General features: G+C 43.9%; 1 protein-coding gene across 4 annotated transcripts in view; it reads right to left on the minus strand.

Moving 5' to 3' along the window:
- Window positions 1-21,071, minus strand: part of CLGN (calmegin) — a 56,405-nt gene that overhangs the window by 20,562 nt on the left and 14,772 nt on the right. For all 4 annotated transcript variants that reach the window (XM_019534372.1, XM_019534373.1, XM_019534371.1 and 1 more), the window contains exons 4-7: window positions 18,530-18,588; window positions 12,722-12,863; window positions 11,397-11,478; window positions 3,396-3,588 (exon numbers count right to left, since the gene is read on the minus strand). In XM_019534372.1, the coding sequence (XP_019389917.1) occupies window positions 3,396-3,588; window positions 11,397-11,478; window positions 12,722-12,863; window positions 18,530-18,588 (476 nt within the window). The remainder of the gene's footprint in view (window positions 1-3,395; window positions 3,589-11,396; window positions 11,479-12,721; window positions 12,864-18,529; window positions 18,589-21,071) is intronic.

Here is a 21,071-nt window from a genome sequence, read left to right on the forward strand (position 1 = left end):
CCCCACAGCTGCGCCCATGGCACTCCACAGAGTCAATTTCTACCTGCGCCCACCCAGGGCAGCCCGCATTGCACATCTGCCTGCCCTGGCCCTGGCCCCAGCCCAGGCCAGAGTGCACAGCTTCCTGGCAGGGCTGCTCCCAATGCAGCTGCAGCCACCAGGGTATTGCTCGTTCCTCCCCCTCCCCCTCCAGCAGCTCCTCCTCCACCACTCTGGACAGCAGGTAGCCCTTGGAAGTAGTGGCGGTTGTGGCAATATACACTGGACACTACACACCCAGCCAGGTGCAGGGGAACCTGCAGCAGGGTGGCTCCTGCCTCCATGTGCGGGGCTCTAGCTACTGCTCCTGGCTGCCTTCCACCAACTCGTCCACCTGCAGGTGGCTGCTCATCGCAGAGCAGGCAGAGTGGGTGGAAGGTAGCCAGGAGCTAGAGCTGGAGCCAGAAATGCTAGGGCAAGAGCCTCCCAGCTGCAGCTTCCTCACTGCCTGCCTGCGTGTGTGGTGTCTAGCACCTGTCCCTAAGGCTTCTCTGCACTACCTGCTCCCTGGAGCGGAACAGCAGGGGCAGAAGGAGGAAGAGCATGAGCTGCTGGAGAGGGCGGGGAAGGGCAAGAACCAAGCAACACCTGAGTGGCTGCAGCTGAACTGGGAGCAGCCTCGCCATGAAGCTCTGTGCACTGGCTGGGACCAAGGCAGGTTGGAAGCACAGTGCAGGCTACCTCAGGTGGGAGCAGATGGGGATCAGTCACATGCCGAGTGCTGGGGGGGGCAGCCATAGACCAGATTCAATTAATTGGTGGGTGCCAGCCTGTGGACTGGATCCAATTAGTTGGTAGGCCAGATCCAGCCTGTAGGTCATATTTTGTCCACCCCTGCATTAGAATCATAGTACAAGGGCTAGGCTGGTTCACTCACAAAGCTCAACCTCACACAATATTTATCTTGTCAAAAATCTCTATTATTCTCTAATGCAAATACATCTAAAAATAAATAAATATTTTAGAATTGATAGGGCAATCATGAGCTTTTAACTAACTACTCCAGTCCTTGAGGAAGATGTTTTGTTTTGTTTTTAAATTGTTCTGTCTATACCTATTGTCTGAACACAAGCAAGCAAGATAATTTTTCCATAGCTGGGCAAGAAAACGAGTCATTTATATTTATCTAAATGCACCAAAGAATACAAATCTGTTAAAAACACCTAAATTATTTCACAAATTAACCTTGTCAACTTTTTTCTCAGATTTTCGCTACTGCTTAACGCAAATGAAACACAAAAGGGAAATGATCTGTCCGATGTAGTCTACTGCTTATTGGTGGACAGGAAATGTCATACAAACAGAATAAAAAATAAATTTTGAAAGTTAGCACAACGCACAGCAATCTGAATCAGTGAAATCCCATTGTTTGGTTTTCTCTCTATGTATACACATATGTAATAGAATATTTGACCTCCATATACTGATAAACAAGAACTGGCATCTCATAGAAGAAATTTTTCAAATTATGGGCCTGTCCTGAGAACTGTTTTGTAAAAACAGCATTAAAAGAGGCAAACCATGTTACTTTCCTAATATTCATTTTGGCTGTTTTCCAAATTAATTTTGGCTACTAAGAAGGGATAGCTGCAATACATTCATTCTGTAGCTACAATTTAAGTCAGGATTTTTCAACCAAAAACACACTCTCCCTGCCATGAACACAGACATATGTAGAGATGGCCACACAGACACACACGTGCGCTCAAGTATGTGCACATAGGCACACCCATGCATGCAGAGGCGCACGCGGGCACACCCTTGCATGCGCGCACATTGATGCACGGAGATGAACACACATACATACACCCAGCCACACTTTCCACCCACAGGACCTTCCCCCTCAATTCTCAATCACTATGAGGCAGCCCCCATGAGCCGGCCCTGGCTTCATCTCACTCTTGCCTGGCCCAGTACACTGACCTGCAGACACTGCTGCCCAGCTGCGTCTGTGTGGCCACGCACATGCACAGGGCCAGGCTGGAAGTGGGTGGGTGGTGGTGGTGGGAGGGGTGGCTATGGGAGGCTAAGGTGATTTTGAGGGACTATAGCCCTTCTCTCCCAGGACTGGCACTGCGTAGCACACCTGGCTGGCTGGCTCCAGCCCTGCCCCCATCAGACCCATTGAGGAGTGGCCCTGTTCTCAGCTGCACGGAAACAAATGGGAAAGTGGGGTTTTTCAACTGAGCGTCATTTTTGCCTCCCTACTGGGCTGCTGATGGGCCTTGCACCCAGCCAATCATGTGCCACCTGTCAATAGCCCACGGAGTTGTACGTGTGACCAGCCACGGGAAGGTGGTGTGGAGTGGTGGACGGCAGCGGTGGTCACTGCATGTGAGCTCTCCCTCCACCCCCATCCAACCAGCTGGAATATGCCTCTGCAAGCCACAGAGGGGCACCGCTGCCCTCCCCACCCTGCTCCTGGGAGGCAGTGGCACATTGTGATGTGTGGCGGTGCTCCATCCCCACCTGCCCCCACATACCTCCTAGGACTTTTCCAAGTACCCCTAGAGGTATGCTTACCCCTGGTTGACAACCCCTTCTTTAGGTCAATCCAGAAGCAAACTGGTGCAAACTGTAGCTGTACATCTAGTACATGATACTTTTGGGAGACAATACGTGTCGCTGATACTCCAATTAGCTGCATCAGCTATTTGATTCCAAGTTGAATTAAACATCCTGCTTTTGATCATAAAGCTCAAATGGTTTGAAAAATTGCTACCTGTGAAATACAACACCTTTTCTCATGCCACATTACTGCAGGTATTATCAGAGGCATGAGAGCTTGTGTCCCCATGATTTAAAAGGGAAAGTGCTAGCAATAGTGCATTTTTCCAGTCTTGAATAGGCTTCCCCATGTCAGTTTGATAAAGCCCAAATCAAATCACCTTTAGGACAACCAATTATGCAGAGCTGCTGAAGCAGACTCTGGGGAGAACTCAGATGTATAGGAAAAGAGGGGAGACAGCATTCTGCAAGTGATCTATATATATTTTTTAAATTTATGATGGGTACCTAGACTGTTGGATAGGAGCCCCTTAACTGTTTGAAAAATCCATTAAGAAATTATTTTAAATTATTTATAGGAGAAGACAGTGTCATACTGGCAGTGTACCTAATCGTGTTGCTTGGAGCTAGACATGGCCATCTTTTTCCTTAACTAAATCTTAAGCAGCAGCCACTGCTGCTAATTTAAAAGTCACTTATTTAGGGTCACAACAGACACAAACTTCCACATAACTGAACAAAACAGTAAAGACCGAATACAGACTTATCTGCAAGGCTTCAGGGAATGGCGAGCCTGCTTTCTAACCTTTACTTTTAACTGATGTTTTAAGAATAAAATTAAAGGTTACCAAGAGTATAAAGATGTGTCTTTTTGTCCGAATAGAATTTTTTTAAATCTACATCAGGACGTTTGGCATGCTTCTCCTCATAGTCTCCAGTTTTAGGATTCTTGTGTCTGAAGATAAAATGCAGTTTGTAATCTTCTCCACATTTATCTGGTCCAAACATAATTGTATATGGCGTTTTGTCAAAAAAAAATTCCTGTAAAGCAAGAAATCCGAGTATGCATGAAATCATCTTGTGTATGCCTTCCATGGTGCTAACAGCATTCTGCATGCTTACATATCCTACAGAGATGCTTCACTTTATATGATGTCAGTTCCACCATTCAGCATAATTAAGCATAAAGTATTCGAAACAGGATTAGACCTTAGGGGTACCCCATAGGGGTAGAAAAGTAATTTTTTTAGAAAACTATTAAAAAGAATGCTTGTCACAAACCAATATAAACTAGCAGCTATACATTTCCAGTAGTATCATGTACTGTAAAAAGAAAAAAAAAAAGAAATAGCTTAAATTGCTCCTCACAACATTTTAAGCCGCAATAAAGTAAAACACATATTACCCTGCATTCATTTAATACTTTTCTTAATCATTGTCTTTCCATTCCACATTTACTGCTTCAAATCATGTTGCTTAGAGGTAGACATTGGTCCTAAAATCATTGGTCCCAAAACGAAAACTACAAGAAGTATTTATTATTCCCCCCTGTCCCAGATTGTATTGTGTTACAACTTCTTTTGATATCTTGCCTATTTACAAGATTTTTCTATTTGGAACAGGTAGTAAGAGTTTAAGGAAGGGGTGGGCAAAATACAGCCTGTGAGGCCATTCTATCTGGCCTGCAGGGCCCCTGAAAAATTTAGAAAATTAATATTTATCTGTCTTTGGATCCTGTCAAAAATGACAGGAACTAGGGGCAGTAGGACCCAGGGAAAGCCTGGCGGGCTCCCACAAGTCCACACAGCTGGAAGCCCTAGCAGGGGCTTCTGGCCTAGGACCATGTGGCTGCACTGGTGCGGGAAGGAGCACAGGGAAAAGCAGCTCCTCCGCCGCCCCATGGCTGGCATTCCCTAATGCAGTCGCTCGAAGCCCACCTGGGGCTGTCCTGAGCAGGCACAGGCAGCCCCACATGGGCTGTGAGCAGCTGCAGCATGGGGCAGGGGAGGGGCCGCTTTTCCTGTGCTCAACACCAGCTTGTAACCCGCCCTGCTGCCAGCCTGGGCCCTGCACCAGCTCTGGGTTCGCCCATCGGGGCTCCTTTGCAGCAGGAGCAGCTGCGGCCCCCCGCCCCGCCATGCCGGACAGTGTTTGCTGCTGCTGCCCGCCTGGAGCTTGCGCGCTGGGCAGTCCAGAGGCGGTGGTGGCAAGCACTGCCCAGCGCAGCAACAGGGGAACGCAGCTGCTTCTGCCACAGAGCAGCCCCAAAGGGTGAGCCTGGAGCTGGTATGGGGCCCAGGCTGGTAGTGGGGGCAGGTTACAAGCCCCACACTGCAGCCGCTTGCAGCCCAAAATAATTGCCTGCCCTTGCTTTAAGGTAGCTTAGATTTTTAAGATCCTTTTTCAGTTACTTAATTTCTGGAATATTCCTTCTGAAATCTAAGTCTGGTAGTCTGATATCTATAAGAAAGAAACTTTTTTAATTAGACAGACACACATCAGCAATTCTGAGGTCAGGGTAAACAATTTTTAGAGTTTAGATTCAGCTATATATTTGCATAGAAAAGATATTCTGACTATGCAATGACATTTTCTAATTTTAACCCTCAGAAAGTGTGTCGCTTTTCACTACAGCAGGGGCAGGCAATTATTTTGGGCAGAGGGCTGCTTACTGAGTTTCAACAAACCATCAACAGCCACATGACAAGCAGCTCAGGACAGATTAATATTAATTTTCTACATTTTTTAGGGGCCCCGTGAGCCGGATAGAATGGCTTGGCAGGACACTTCTGGCCCCCGGGTTGCATTTTGCCCACTCCTAGGCTAGAGGGTAAAAAAAAGGGGGAGGAGGGGCAGGGGGCTTCCCTGCAAGCAGAATGAAGCTTTATAGAGCTTAGGCCCCAGTGAAAAACTGGAAGCCCTATATCATCGTGACAAGAAAGCACTGAAGCACTGGGCATCTATACACATGGTCCAGGGGTGGGAGGTGTTTTAATTAGAGTGGCTCTAGGGAGCCCTCTAATTACCCCCACTGCCATTTTGAAACATGAGGACACTACACTGCAGCATGCTGGAGTGTTCCAAATAGAAATGCTCCAGCACACTCGATTAATCAAGTCTGCCCTGACGCAGTCTAATCAGAACATGTCAGAGCGCATGTAAAAGCGTTGAGCTGCAAAGGAACCCCTAACTCATCCGTACTATTCATACTTGATGGAGATTTGTTTTTAATCTAACAAGTTCCTTCAAAACATCTTAACTTTTTCTTTCTGTCTATACCGCCTCACTGACTTTCAAGCCATGATCAATTCATGTTTTTATTAATGTAAAAAACATTCAATCCAGCCTTGACTGTAGCAATTCTGTCCCTATCATGTCAGTTGGCAAAAAAATCTTATTTCACATTTTTAGGAGGGGACACAGCTTTCTATTCTGCAAAAGGGAACAGAGAGAACAGTGGAGAAAAGAGGGATTTTTGCCTTCTCTTTCCATATAAAAGATATGTTACAGGAGGATAGCAAGAAAAGATGATGATGTTGGACATATTTCCAAACACATTGAGGATGGGTAGTGATCTAGAGTCCTTAATTCTTCATTGCCTGGTCTTGAATATTGGTCACTAGCAAAAGGCTCTGCAAACACCTAGAAAGACTAAGGCTGAGAAACAGGATAGAGAGTACTGAATGCCTAATTATGAAATGTACACACATTTGGTTAGTATTTAACCTTTCATTTAATGTAACCTGCTTCATTTCTTCAGCCTAGCTTAAAAGCATGGAAAAATTTATCCCAGTATGCTGCCAGCTGGCGAGATGATCACTAAAGAGCTCTGGTTGCCTTGTAACACCAGTGAAAACAACAATATACTGGGCAATCCAGCACATGAACAAGAGCACTTCCAGGCAGATGGCAGGAGGAGTCAGGCAGCTGTGATACCTGTACTAGTTTCAAATGCATATTATTTTAGTACTTTTTAAAATAAATTGGTTTAATTGCACGCAATTTCCTGGCTGCTTCTCCTTTCTCAAGTACTTACCAATACATTGTACAAAGTTTTTTATAAAGTACATTTTTACAATTACAGAAAACAATAGAAAATAAATGGATACGTATATGATATACCAGTATGCAATACCATACTTCTTTATGCATATCACCAGGATCCTGGTTTTCTCGGTTTAAAAATAGCAAATTCCCTGATTTAAAAGGGGCGGGAACCGCTAATTCTCCAATTAAAACCTTCCAAATCCATGTTTTTCCACTATTAAAACAAAATGCCACTACATACATAGGTATCCATTGAACACAATGTTTTATTGATATATTTACAATTTTAAAGCAATTTGGAAGCCTACCAGTGTCTCAATCACTACAATAAAATAAATTCTAAATACCTGTACATTTTGGGGTTTGAGTTTGGGTTTTTTATCACGGAAAAAATCAGAGCTTCCCCTGCCCCCTTCACTCTCCAGGAAATGGGTCCAGCTGTGGCTGCGGCTGCCCCCGCACCCCCAGCTTTATGGTGCTGAGCAGCCCTGATATGCCATTGTCCCGCCCATGCCACTGTCCCTCACTCCCCACCCACAGTCCCCTGCACCCCTCAGCCCTGCTGGAGGGGGCCCTCAGCTGCCAGGCCCTGGCTCCACAGCCCGCTGCCCCCCATGGGAAGCGGTGGTTACTGCAGCCAGAGCAGAACCCAGCTCCTACTTGCCCATGGGTAGCATGGCTGGAGTGGAGCCCATGGGGGGGACCCAAATGTGGGCTGGCAGCTGCGGGCTCAGGTCTTCCTGCCCTGCAGCCTCTTCCCTGGGGCCTCCACAGCCCAGCAAGCAGGACTTGGCATGGCAGGACATAGTGGGGTGGGGAGACTCAGTACCACCCAGCAGCAGTGGCGGGCACAGCTCCATATCACCACATACACTGCTGCTGGGCAGGCAGGGGGAGTGTCATCATGGTGGTGCAGGGCTCCTGGCAGCAGCACCAAGCCTCCCCACACACATGGGCTGCAGAGGCCCCTGGGAGAGGGCAGTAAGGTGGGGAGCACCAAGCCTACAGAGGGCAGCCTGCATCTGCCCTCGCCCGGCACACATCTGGGGAGCACATGCCCTCCAAACCACCACCCAGGAGTGCGCACAGTGGCAGAGAGTAGAGGTGCACCAATACATCGGTCTAATAGTGGATCGGTACTGATATAAAGAAAACTGTCTGTTTCAGATATCAGCCCGATGGGGCCAATAATTTGGCCCATAAATGTCTGTGCTGCAGGCCGGCATCATGGAGCAGAGCTGGCATCATGGAGAGCTGCCTCCAACTGGTAAGTCTGGTGTGGTGGAAGGGCCAGGACAGAGGCAGGCGCTGCCCAGGCATGTCAGGAGAAGCCACGGCTCGTGGGGAGAAAGGCAGCTCCTGCTGCTGCTTGCACCCTAGAAGGGCACTGGGGGGGGGGGCGGGGGAGAAGCGCATGCCCCCTGGATCTGCACTGGGTGGGCTGCAGCCAGGGTTGTGCGGGGTTCTTCTCGACAGACGCTGGGCTCAGAGTTGTGCAGGGTTCTTCTTGACAGATACTGGCCTTGGAGCAGGCACCGGTGGCACTGGGAGGATGCTGCATCCACCTCAAATTTCACCGCTGCTGCGCTCCCAGTGCTGCCACTGCCAGCCCTGGCTCTTCCTGGCACATGGGTGGAGGTGGTGAGTTTAGCCAGGGCTACGCCGAGTGACTGGTGGCAGCAGCAGCAGTGTTGGGAGTGGAGAAGCAGTGACATTTAGGGTAGATGCAGCATCCTTTCACCACTCACTCTGAGCCCAGCCCCTGCTGAGAAGAGCCCTGGCTGCAGCCCGTCCTGTCCTGTAAAGATCCGGGGGGCATATGTGCCCAACCTCCCCCCTGTGCCTTCCTGGGGTGCAAGCAGCGGTGGGAATCGCCTCCCCTCCGCCCACAAGCTGCAGCTCTGGCCACCCTCCACCCAGCCTGCCCCCTCCCTCACCACGGGGGGGGTGGTGTTGATCTGCCTCCCCACACCCGTTCCCTCCCCCTACCCCTTCCATCATACTGGACTTACTAGCTAGAGGCAGCTGTATCAGAAATTGGATTGGTATTGGCTGATATACCTCCTTATATATCAGCTTTTGGTATCAGCCCCAAAAATCTCTATTGGTGCAGAGAACCAGATCCCCTACCTCCCACCCAGATGAGCTGCCTGCAGCTCCCTCTCGCCTCCCGCTGGGGCCCTAAGGCTACACATTCCTGACCTGGCTGCAGACCCCAAGCCCAAGGCCCGTTGCACCACCTTGGCTAAGCAGCACCCCCAGCTCCAGCTCCCTCCCTATGGAAGCCTCAATCCTGCCCCCCCTCTCCCCCCCAATTTACCTGCAGCTGCTCTCATGCTGCCTGGCTGCCATGTGCATGTGTGCACATGCACATACACATGGCACCCCCCTGCCCGATCATCCTCCTCCCACTCCCCCAAGCCCCTCGCAAGCTGGAACTCTGCCAACCTGCAAGGGGAAACCTGCTGTTTCCCATGGGATTTTTCTCCTTTAAAGAAAAAAAAATGTGGATTTTCTCCTTTAAAATGATAAAAGCCAGGTTTTTCCATGGAGAATGGAAAAGCTGGACCTCTGCATATCACTATACATTGCAAGGATCTGAGCAAACAAAGCAGCTCTCATCTTCCAAGAAACCTGCACACAGCCTCAATAATGACCAGTTCACCCCCTGCTTGCCTATACTGGGCTTAAAAAAAATCACTTGTGCGCATAAAATGCTCATCATCCTTCTTGCAAAATATGTGCAGGGATTTACACATCCCAATATACTAATACTTGGCAACGTGGCATCCAAAAAGTATACATACTTTTAAACTTTTATACATATAAAACTATATAGTGCCCCATCTTCAATCAGCATACACTACCATCATCCTACAATGGCTCAGTGTGTAATTATTGGGGTGTTAGCAAATACACTGCAGAAGTGGGCTATGTGACAGTTCCTTTGATCTTACAGGTTCCCCATGAACCCTCCCCCATTCCTCACCACATTGCTGACTGGCTAAGAGGCCCTGGTAGCCCTGCTGCTTGCTGCTGGCCGGCTGCAAGGCAAAAATGGCGCCATATTTAAAACCATAGTTTTCATGTCCCTGACAATTAGAAGTGAGCGGCAGAGGGTGGCGCACAGGGGAACATACAAGATTCAAGGAGCCTCTGAGCAGCCCACTTCCACCATTAATTCAGTAGGGCCCTAGTAATTATACCTTCTGCCAGTAGCTTTCAGGTGAAGGTATCACTTTATGAGCCAGGGCAGTAACTAGATTCCCTCACAGTGGTAAGTACAGCTATTCCTGGTGATAAGCATGAAGGGGAAAATGGTTCTTTTCTTGTCCAAAAAGTTAAGTATCAGTTCTATTCTGGCTTCAGGCACTTTGGTAACACATCCCACACTGATGTTCATGAACTTGCCTTTATGGGTTTGACCAACATTTTCCACAAGTAATACCATCTCAGCAGCTAACAGTTAAGAACTCATTGTACCAGATAAGAACAGCCCCATGCCATATGATCCCCATAGGTGAATATTCTGTTAAAACCATTTTTCCCTCAGGTAAAACAACTATATCTACCAGCTCCAAGTAAACCACCTCACAAACCTCCATCACCACAGTAATGACAAGTGAATTCTTAAGACCCTACTGATTAGTTACTGAACCATAAGTTTGGGTTAGCCAGTCACCTGGGATAGCCAGTTAACAGTGGCAACATACTTCTGACTGGAACTGTTTCCTCCATTTGAGTGCCATGGCATTGCAGAGTCAAGGTAACAGCTCCATGAGGGCAGCCCTCTTCACACAGACCCTAACCCAAATCTGGTCAGCAATGTTACCACTAATCTACACTAACTCATCTTGAATCAACCATGGAAGTCCACATACAGGCAATTCACACCAACTAAATCAGTGGTTCTTTACCTTTCTAGATACAAGGCACCCCTGCATAAAACTTTTGTGAACTAAATGGCACCTCACATAGAAAATTAACTTAGGATAATGCTTACCCACTTGCAGAAGGGCATAATATTAGTCAAAAGCCAAAAGGTCCATGATTTATCATTTAGTTTATTGGACTGGGCTGCAACAGAGTCAACAGCATTTCAAACCAAAATCTCCTTCTAAGCCGTATCCCTCACAGACCGCCTCTTTCTGTTCTCTCCTGTGTTTTTTAAGCTCCCAGTGGGAAACTCCCTTATTACCAAAATGCCCCACAGCTGCAGGTCCTTAGGAGAGCTGGCTGGTTAAGGGGACAGACCTTCCTGTTACACTCAAACTCAAGACTCTTTCTTTTTTAAAGTATATATTGTAGAATCGTAAGTTAAGGTTTTGATGCAGAAGAAATTAATGATTGATGCTGTATGGTCCATGTTACTGCAGGACATCATACAAGATCATTAATTATCTTTTACTGAAACTTAATCCTAGCTATTTCCAGTTCTAACACAAAATGAAGGGCTTAATTAGGTGTCTTACTGTGTGCAATGGACTTCTATAGTTCTTTCACTTTTTATTATAGATTAACAGTTAAAAAAATTATAAGTGAAACTGCCTCTGGTAAAATCTGTTGATAGCACTGCATTTGATTTAGGAAGCCACCCAATTCTGGAGATGTTATATTATATATATATATGGAATTTTAGACAAGCTCAGCTCACATTAGAAAAACAGAGGAATTGTGAGAGTCAATCTTTCCATATATTTAATTAATTTCTGAGCATCATGCCATTAATGGTACTCTGTAAAACACAATGATCACATATCTCCAAAATGAAGAACAATACAATGTAATGTGAAACATCATACCAGATCCAAGTCATCACTGCTGGACAGAAGTTTAATGTATGCGCCACCACAATCTATGCCTTCTTGAAAATTCACTTCATATCTGAATTGAAGAGAATAAGTACGCATACTGTTGAGATCTTAAAATTCACTCCTGATTTGCAATTTTAAAATCAATCCATTCTTAAGACCATGTATTATCATTAGTATTCTTATATTCATTAGTACCCCCAAATACTTTTGTAGAATTGGCTAAAACATTTTAATATAATTGCAACAGAAGGCAATTAACATTTGAAATGAATTTAAAACATCATTGTACTAGTAATATCTAATAAAAAAGTCTGAGAATAACATTTGCTCTGCAGAAGTTTGTCATCTTCGTGCTTAATCTGTAACACTGTCTACATTTAGCTACAGCAGCCATTTCCCTTAGCTGCTTCTAAACTACCTACAGCAGTGGTTTTCAACCTGTGGTTCATGGACCCCTGGGGTTCTACAGACTATGTAAATGATCCACAAAAGATGACTATGATCAGAAGCATGTGAATACCCACATTTACCATTCAAAGGGACCCATACCTCCCTCTGAAGTTTCCAAAGGATTCCACAAATGAAAAAAGGTTGAAAACCACTGACCTACAGGAATCTGGAAGCACTGTAACTATGTTAGTACAGTGCTCTGCTGATGCCAGTTTACCTTGCTAAGAATCCCAGAGTACAGCACAAACACAGCTGTACTGTTGGGACCGGACCTACCTTGGGTCTCTATGTGGCACTGCATTACATCATGCAGAAATATCCTACAAATCAATCAACTCTGTTAAAAATTCTAAACCTCCATTTTCTATTTATAGCTACCTGAAATTATCTCAAAAGCCTGCTATTTTCAACAGTTTTATATAAGATTTATGGATTCTTAAATATTTTTCCATTACTGAAAACCTATTCTCCTCAATCTTAACAAACAGAATAAAAAATATAACAACTTTATTTGGTTCCAAAGATGTTAAAAACTAAAAGTATTACTTTTAAATGTCTTACTTGTATATTTAACTCCATCATATATTTCACATTTTTCTACAGTTAAGGCAAACAATGGTGCAATGGAAGTCAAATTTCATAGATTTCATAGACATTAGGGCTGGAAGGGACCTTGAGAGATCATCGAGTCCAGCCCCCTGCCCAAAGGGCAGGAAGTCAGCAGGGGTCATAGGATCCCAGCAAGATAGACATCCAAATGTCTCTTGAAGGCTCTTGAATCTTGGAACAAAAATATTAAGTTATTTTTAAAGATACGTCAGTGTTAGAAAAAAATTTAAATACAAGTCTAAAGAGTTACTTACTGAACAATCAAAGGCTTATCAGCAAAAATAAATGGCTTTCTTAGCATAGCTGATATGGCGTGATGCTTTGCTGTTGACTTTAATACTAATCCTTGGTCTCCAGGCACTGTGTTTTCTTTTAGCCCTTCTACTTCCCATCTTCCTAAAACAAAAACATGTATGTAAGGTTTGCAAAACAGCAAGATGAAGTAAAGAAATTAGTGCCATCTTGAAAATAAATTAAGAAAACTAAGAAATATTACTTGCATACGGTCAGAAAAGATTCATGCAACAATAACTTGTGGCTGTATTTGGTATTACCTTATAGGTATTGCTACTGCAACTTAACTGCTACTGCGCTAAAAAAACTGCCAGGAACAAATTCTGATGGTCAGTGCTTACGTTGGAGAACAATCTTGAAGACAATCATTCAATTTGTAACTGATGACATTAACATGGATACAAAAAAGCTTTAAAAAAAGCCAACCTCAAAATCATATAGCAAGGTCTACTAGAATCTGACCACTCCAGCTTACATTTAAAAGTAGACATGGGAAAAGTAAAGTAAATATTGCATAGATGTTTTCAGTTCACATTTTTCTAACACATCACTGAAAAAAAAAATCACTCGTTTACACTACTTATTGTTATTTTTCTAGCAACCCATTATAAAACCACTGTATTCATAGCTATTGCTACTGAGCTGTATATACATTTTTAGTAAAAATGTATTTTTAAACAGCTGACACAAAAAACTAATATAGCTATAAAAAAGGCTAACAGGAAAACAACAACCTAGTTATACTTGGAAAACGTAAGTTCTTGATTAGTAAGAAAGACCAAAGCACAATAAATGCTATGCATTTCTAAAATGATTAACCATAAGGGTGGACAGTGAAGGAAAACCTTATATACATTTTAATATAGAAGCTTTTTCAGTCCAGTAACTCTAAAGGTACACCACAAACTTGGAGGACAATTTTTAAAAGCATGCATATTCACTAAATTCTGATTATCTGCAATACTGCATACATGCAAGGTAGAATACAATTCAGATTTCTAACTTTTTGTCACAATAATCAAGATTATATTCATGATTTACATCTTTAAATATGATCTCTGAATTACTACTCACATTTATCAAACTCTATTATCAAACAAATCATTTCAACCTCATAAGCAGCAAATAAGGTACTTAAGTTCTCACTTACAGGTAATATTTCAGGCCTGTGCAGACCTAGAGAATTCAGTCTCTTTTTGCATTGTGAAACCTTTTGAAAAGGTTTACTTCTGTACCATGATTTTACAGGTTTTTTTTTAAAAAAAAAATACTACATCCCTTCTTGCTTCTCTGATTCAAAACCCCCTAGATTCATAGATTATAAGGCTGGAAGGGACCCTGGAAGATCAATAGGCCCAGCCTCCTGCATCAAGCAGGAAAAAGACAACTGGGGGTCAGGTGACCCCAGCAAGGTGACTCTAGTCTCTTGAAGATTTCCAGGGTAAGCTATTGCACCACCCCTGGAGGAAGCTTATTCCACAGTCTGGACACCTTGACTGTGAAGAAGTTTTTCCTAATGTTGAGGCTGGCTTGATCTTCCAGGAGTTTGTGGCCATTACTCCTGGTTTTCCGCTCGGATGCCCTGGTGAACAATTGTTCACCGAGCCCTTGATGTACTCCCCTAGTGTAGCGGTAAGCTGCTAACAGGTCCCCTCTCAGCCTTCTTTGCCTCAGATCCTTCCTCACATGGCTTGCCTTTTAAGACTCTTATCATACGGGTGGCTCTTCTCTGGACTCTCTCAAGCTTGTCCACGGCCTTGTTAAAGTGTGGTGCCCAGAATTGGACACAGTACTCCATCTGTGGTCTCACTAGTGCCAAGCAGAGAGGAAGAATCACTTCTCTAGATTTGCTGGAGATGCATCGATTGATGCATGCCAGAGTATTATTTGCCCTACTGGCTACAGCATCGCACTGCTGCCTCATATTCATACTGTGGTCTATTATTACTTCCAGGTCCCTTTCATTCATGGCGCTAGTCAGTTTGGTGCTGTCAAGCCTTTGTGTGTGTTGGGGGTTGCTGGTCCTGAGGTGGAGCAAAATGCTTAAGCTTCTACATCCCTGTAGACTGTTTTTAGCTCTAGCTATCCTGGTTTTTCCCTCAAACCTGAAGAATACTTCTGTGAATCCTGTTGAAACCTACGTTGCATAACACTAGATTGACAGAAGTTTATCTCCATTGTCACCATTCATAAGGACAGCAACAACAAGGTACTGTGCAACCTAGCTACCTTTCAAAAAGTGCAGCTTATTATCACACTAGGTATTTTAAAAGAAGAAAAGTTACGAAGTAAGCAACGTTACCTTCTATAGATAGGTACAAGATTCTCATTCCTGGAAAACAAGCAGCTCAAGGACTATCCTAACATGAAGACAGTTGATACTACACATCATGGCTCTGAATGAAAGCCAGTATCACTATGAACAGGTAAGTGTCAAGGGCTTTCTGGAGGTGATGTAATCATGTGGTATGGCACAACAAGCAATTTTGAGAAGGGGGCATAAAATTCCTCAAATCCCAATTGTGCCATTATTTTAACATCTGCCAGGGGCAGGGACAGATGCAGCACCCATCAAATTTTAACAAGAACACCCTCCCTACAATTCCAAAGGCTCAAAAGGTGATTTTGACATAAAAAATATTTTTACCAATGTAGAAAATTGTAGTAATTATTAAATACTTTGGTGCAAGTAAAACTTCTTTTCCAGAGAAATGGAACCTGGTCCCCTTCACTCACTTCAAATAATATCTGATGTGGCACACAACAGGTGCGTCTACTAAAGATGTGCAAAATTTTGGCAGCCGTTTCATTTTGGAGGCTTTTTGCTCAGTTTCAGTGCCTCAAACGCCCAATCCAAAACGAAACGCTCTGAAACATCTCCAAAATTAAACGAAACCATCCAAAACATTTCAGAATATTTCGGAGGCACCCCCAGGAAATAGTCCACCACAGCCCAGCAGCCCTCTTTTTAAAGTGCCAGGTGGCTGGGGGCAAAGCGTGGGGCCAGACAGGGCAGCCACAGGGGCTTCTCCCACAGCTGCCCTTGCTTGGGGAGAGGCGAGCACAGCTGGAGAAGCCACAGGAGAAGCCCCCACGGCTGCCCTGCCCAGCCCCAGCCTCCTGGCCCTTAAAAAAGCCCCATACTCACTGGCTGCAGCAATGGCAATCAGGGCCTCTGAGAGCTCATGGCAGAGTTCCCCCACACAGTGCAAGGCAGTGGGGGCAGCAGGGATCACCTTCCCCCCCAGCCTGGCACCCACACGGCAGCTGTCGCATTACGCAGGTGCACCACAGCTCAGCAGGTTGCTGCGTGCTCTCTGGGAGCTGGGGCCACTGAGGCTGAGCGGTGCTGGGCTCCAGCTGACCACTGGTGCCACCCCAGCTCCCAGACAGTGCGCGGCACCCTGCCAAGCTGCGCTGCACCCGTGCCATGGGGCAGCTGCCACATGGGTGACAAGTGGGGGGTGGTGGGGATCTTTGCTGCCCCTCACTGTGTGTGGGGACTCTTCCACAAGCCCTCAGAGGCTCTGACTGCCACTGCTACAGCCAGTCAGTACACAGCTGTTTTTTTTTAAATGCCAGGAGGATGGGGCTGGACAGGGGATGGGGCCAGGCAGGGCAGCCACGGGGACTTCTCCCACAGCTCCCTGCACTAGGCCAGAGGTAGGCACAGCAGGAGGAGCTGCAGGAGAACCTGCACCCACTCGGCTGTGCCTGCCTCTCCCCAGCCACTCTAAATCTCCGAAACAGATTCAGTCAAATCAAAATGGAACAGTGATCCAAAACACAACAATGAATCACTATCCTCTGAAACGGCCGAATCTGAAACGGAAACGAAGCTAAGCCATTTCACGCAGCCCTAGCATCTACATGTGCAATTTAATTCAAAGCAATTAACCATGGAACATATTGTGCTACACATCATTGCTCCTGGATGCTGCATTTACAAGTGCGTCTGGGATCACAGCACGTTGAGCAAAGTTGGAGCAGCCCTGGCTGGCAGGGGATCCAGGGAGTCAGCCCACCAGCCCAGGGCTCCTCTAAGCTGGCTCAACATGCTGTGGAAGGGCTGGTTGCACCACAAGGGTGCTCTAGTGTGGGGCTAGCTAGCACCTACAATGAAGCACCCTAGGTGCCCCAGCCAGCCGTCAGCTTCTATAAGTGTGCTGCTGTGCACTAAAAATCTCTGCTGCAGGATCGTATTTGTATTTACAAGTACTAACCTGTGGCTGAGTTTATTAGTTTACTGTGACCTAATAGGACCACACATGTAGATGCTGGGACATGCACTGAGAAGCTAATTAGCCACCCTCCTCCTTCCCTTTCTTAAAGATGGGCACTATATTTGCCCCTTTCCAATCATCCAGAACCTCTTCCAATCACCATGAGTTTTCATAGATGATAGCCAGCAGCTCGGCAATCACATCAGCCAACTCCCTCAGCACTCTTGGGTGCATTCCATCCAGCTTCATGGACTTATAAATCTCCAGCTTTTCTAAACAGTCCCAAACCTGTTCTTTTGCCTCTGTTACTGATGCTAAGGTACTGCTACTAACCAAGTAAGATACTTGATTCAACCTGAAGGGAATGAGGAAGGGCAGGCAGGACAGATACAAGTACTTAGGAAATAGCTTGACAAGGTTCTGTCGGTAAATCTGAGACATATATATATAATAGCTTAGCTTTTTCAAGTATTTTAAAATGCACAAGGTTTGAGTCTTTATTCCAGTATTACTTATACTTTTAACCTCTTGCAAGCTTCTTAACAACTGCACTTGTACCTACCTCTACAACTTCTTAAGAGAGTTTATACAAGGATCAGATAAAACTTAAATATCCATTCTATGATATTTTATCAACGGAAGCCTGCAAGTTACCTTCCCCACCATCTCCATGCAGGTTTCTTTAACTGGACATAAAAGCAAGCAATCCCTATTCTCCTTTTGTTGTAGGAAAAACTCAATTTGTTCTCTCTACTCCGTAATGAATTAAAGTTATTGCCACTGATCACACCTCTGTTAACCACAGTAAAAAGTGCAGATACACTAGAGTCACATTCAGGCTGATATTTCCCAAAGCAAGACTTTATCAGGCAATGTGCAGGACCAGAAAAAGAAAAAAAATCCAGAGAAGCCTTTCCATTACTACCTATAACCTATTATAATACTTGAAGTAAAAAATATACTGCACATAAGGAACCATATAACCCTACACAGATAAATAAATGTATCACATAGTTCCTGATATATTCCTGAGTTTAACTCTTGTGGCTTTTTGGGAACATCAACTAACAAATCAGGAGATATTTGTCAATATTAAAAAGTTGCTAAAGGCATGTATCTTAATTCATTAAAACTGGAGTGAATTGATGCAGTAAAATGTAATTGCAACAACAGCTAAGCAATCTTTCTGTTGTAGTGGAAATTTTGAGAAAGCATCACATTACCATGCAGATTATACTAACTACTAAGTCATCAGTATATACTAAACATATTGCTCTAATGCAGCAAGAACGTTCAAAATTGCTTTTAATGTCACTGCTTGTTAACAAAAAACATTCCATCCAAATAGCTGGAAATTTCCTATATTTCATTCAATTTCCAGGATACAAATATACAGCTTTCAAGTTAAGGCTTTTTTTTTTTTTTACCCATTGTAAATATGTCTCTAAATAAGGTAATAATGTAAATTAGAATTGAAGTTACAATTTTTGATAAACAGAACCTCCATAGCATGAATAAATCCAAATTTAAAATTAAAAGCTTTACCATCATATTTAGCTATATTTTCATCTGTGTCTTCTTTCTTGGTTTTTGACAACACCCACCTACAAAAGAAAAACAGTGTTTTTAAAACAAGTACTAAGAAAATGTAATAAAAAACATAATTTAACTTAGAGATTGCCAACTTGCAGCAAAGGTGCCACATGTGGCACAGGCAACCTCTGTGTGGGGTATGCAGCCAATCAGGGAGGAGAGACAGGCAGCTCAGCAAAGGAGCAAATCAGGCAGGGAGCACAGGGAAGAAACCAGAACAGTAGAGAAACAGAATTTAGGGCTGGGAACAGAAAGCAGAGCAGAAAATCAGGCAAAAGGGGATTGAGATGCATTTGAGGAGGATGCAAGGCTAATTTGTGGCACCCTGCCAAAAAAGGTTAGCCTCAATGATTTAATCCATAGAGTAAGAATTACATTGGCTTTTTACATGTTTAAGTTGTTGGCAGAGTTGTTAAACCATATTAAACACAGATCTTTTTGAAATTTAAAGAACATAAGAAATAATATTTTTGTTTTCCCTAGATAGATTGGTATAAACTAAGGGATATTTATTATTAACTCCAAAGTCCTAGCAAGCAGTAAAAAATGAATTATTCAAAAGTAATTTAATTCTCAAATACATTCCAGCTTTAAATGGGTTTTAATGTTGGAAGTAAATATTAGTTATTTACATAATAAAAATCATTAGTCTCAAAATGAAGAATTATTTACCCAGAAAATTCAAATTTTAAATTTAAAAAAAAATTCAAATCTTTTAAGGAAAGAAAATACTTAGTTAAGGTACCTATATAGAGCTTAACACCATTTTCTTGTGACATGGTGGGATCATGCCTTTAAAAGTAATTTAATTAATCTATAGTTACATGCTAACCATTAACTGTATATTTATTGTATCAGGATCACTAAAGGACAAAAAAAATTGACCTCTAATACTACAAAGCCAGCACACTCCTGGAAGCACACTTGTTTTGGTATTTGAGACACCTCTGATGTTAGGAAGATGACACAAAGCCTACTCTACTTTCCACTTTCTGCAAGAAATACAAAATACAGAGCAATCTGGAGAAGACCTGCAGTACACTGTATAGTCAGATAAGCAGTGAAAATACCGAAATAATATTTTGTCATTTGCCTCCATTGCCAAAAGAAACCAAGCCTACCCCTTGGATGGGAGTGTGGGAGGAAAGAAGATGAATTCCTTAATAACAAAATCACCGTGGTTGATTCATGCCCTGTTCCTCAGGGCTCTTGACATTCAGAAACCTTGTATTATAGATTTTTTTTTTTAAATTGGAGACTTCCTTCCAAAGTCACTCCACTGACAGACATGCATTTGAAGTGCTCCAAGTCCCACATCCTTTTTGGGGTGGTTCAGCACTGTGCAGTCAATGTGGCCTCCTGCTCCAGAGTTCTACAAAACAGATATGAAGACATGCAGCCAGTGCTCTCCAGTCTGAACGTTTTCTCAGCAAGAGCAAAGTAAAACTATCCTGAGATGCCCAAAAGGATCTAAAAGTGCACTGGTATAAAGGTCTGGAAGTCTATTTAGTTCTGGACCAACAGAAAGAGGATACTGCCACAGGAGATAACATAAGTAATACTTACTAACAAGAATAAAAGACACTTATGCCACCACATCTCTTAATTTCCAAGTCACACACTATATCTCCCTCTAACATTTAAGGAATAAATCAATTATACGCTGTTTCAATTACTATTAGTACAAAATACCAATATACTATCTGGTATTTAAAAAAATGAATTTTCCTTTCCTTCCTTGAACACACTACCTTCATTCCCCAAATAGCTTTAAAGTGTATTTTTCTCTGTGCTGCTCTAATTAACATTTACATTTTCCCCACTACTACAAATGGCATGGGCAGCACAAGTAGCATAAGCACCCTCTGCATGGTATGCAGCAGACTGAGGGGACAGGCAGCAGAAAGGGCAGAGAATAGGGATCAGAGTGGCAGTCAGGGACCAGGAACAGTGCTGGGCTAATTTGCCACACACTTAAAAACGCTGGCTCCCATTGCCTTAACTGCATGCTTTGTGATCTCTCTTTAATGTTTTTATGTCAACTCAGCTTGCTACTTGAACACTCACTCCTTTTTCCCTCATTCAAGCACACAGGGGAGAGGGCTAGGAGCAATGGCCTCAAGCTTTAGCAGGGTAAATTTAGGTTTTGGATTAGGAGCAACTTTCTAACTATGAGGGTAGTTATGCATTAGAAAAGGCTACCTAGAGAAACTGTGGTATCTCCACCCTTGAAAGGTTAAGAGCAAGTTAGACCAACACTTGGCTGGGATGGTTTAGTCAGGGATGATTGTGCCTTGAGCAGAGGGCTGGACTAGATGACCTTGTGAGGTCTCTTCCAGACCTAAATTTTTATGAACCTATGATCTTAAGTGTTTGGTAAAATTCCAGTAGCCGAAGATCACACCTTGCAAGCTAAACACAGCTACACTATAGGAAAAGGACAAACTATTGGAACTCATATTTAGATTACAAATGGATACTGGCGATATTGCCC

Source organism: Crocodylus porosus, unplaced genomic scaffold, assembly GCF_001723895.1.
Source record: "Crocodylus porosus isolate Cpor-Errol unplaced genomic scaffold, CroPor_comp1, whole genome shotgun sequence".
In the NCBI taxonomy this organism is placed as follows: Eukaryota; Metazoa; Chordata; order Crocodylia; family Crocodylidae; genus Crocodylus; species Crocodylus porosus.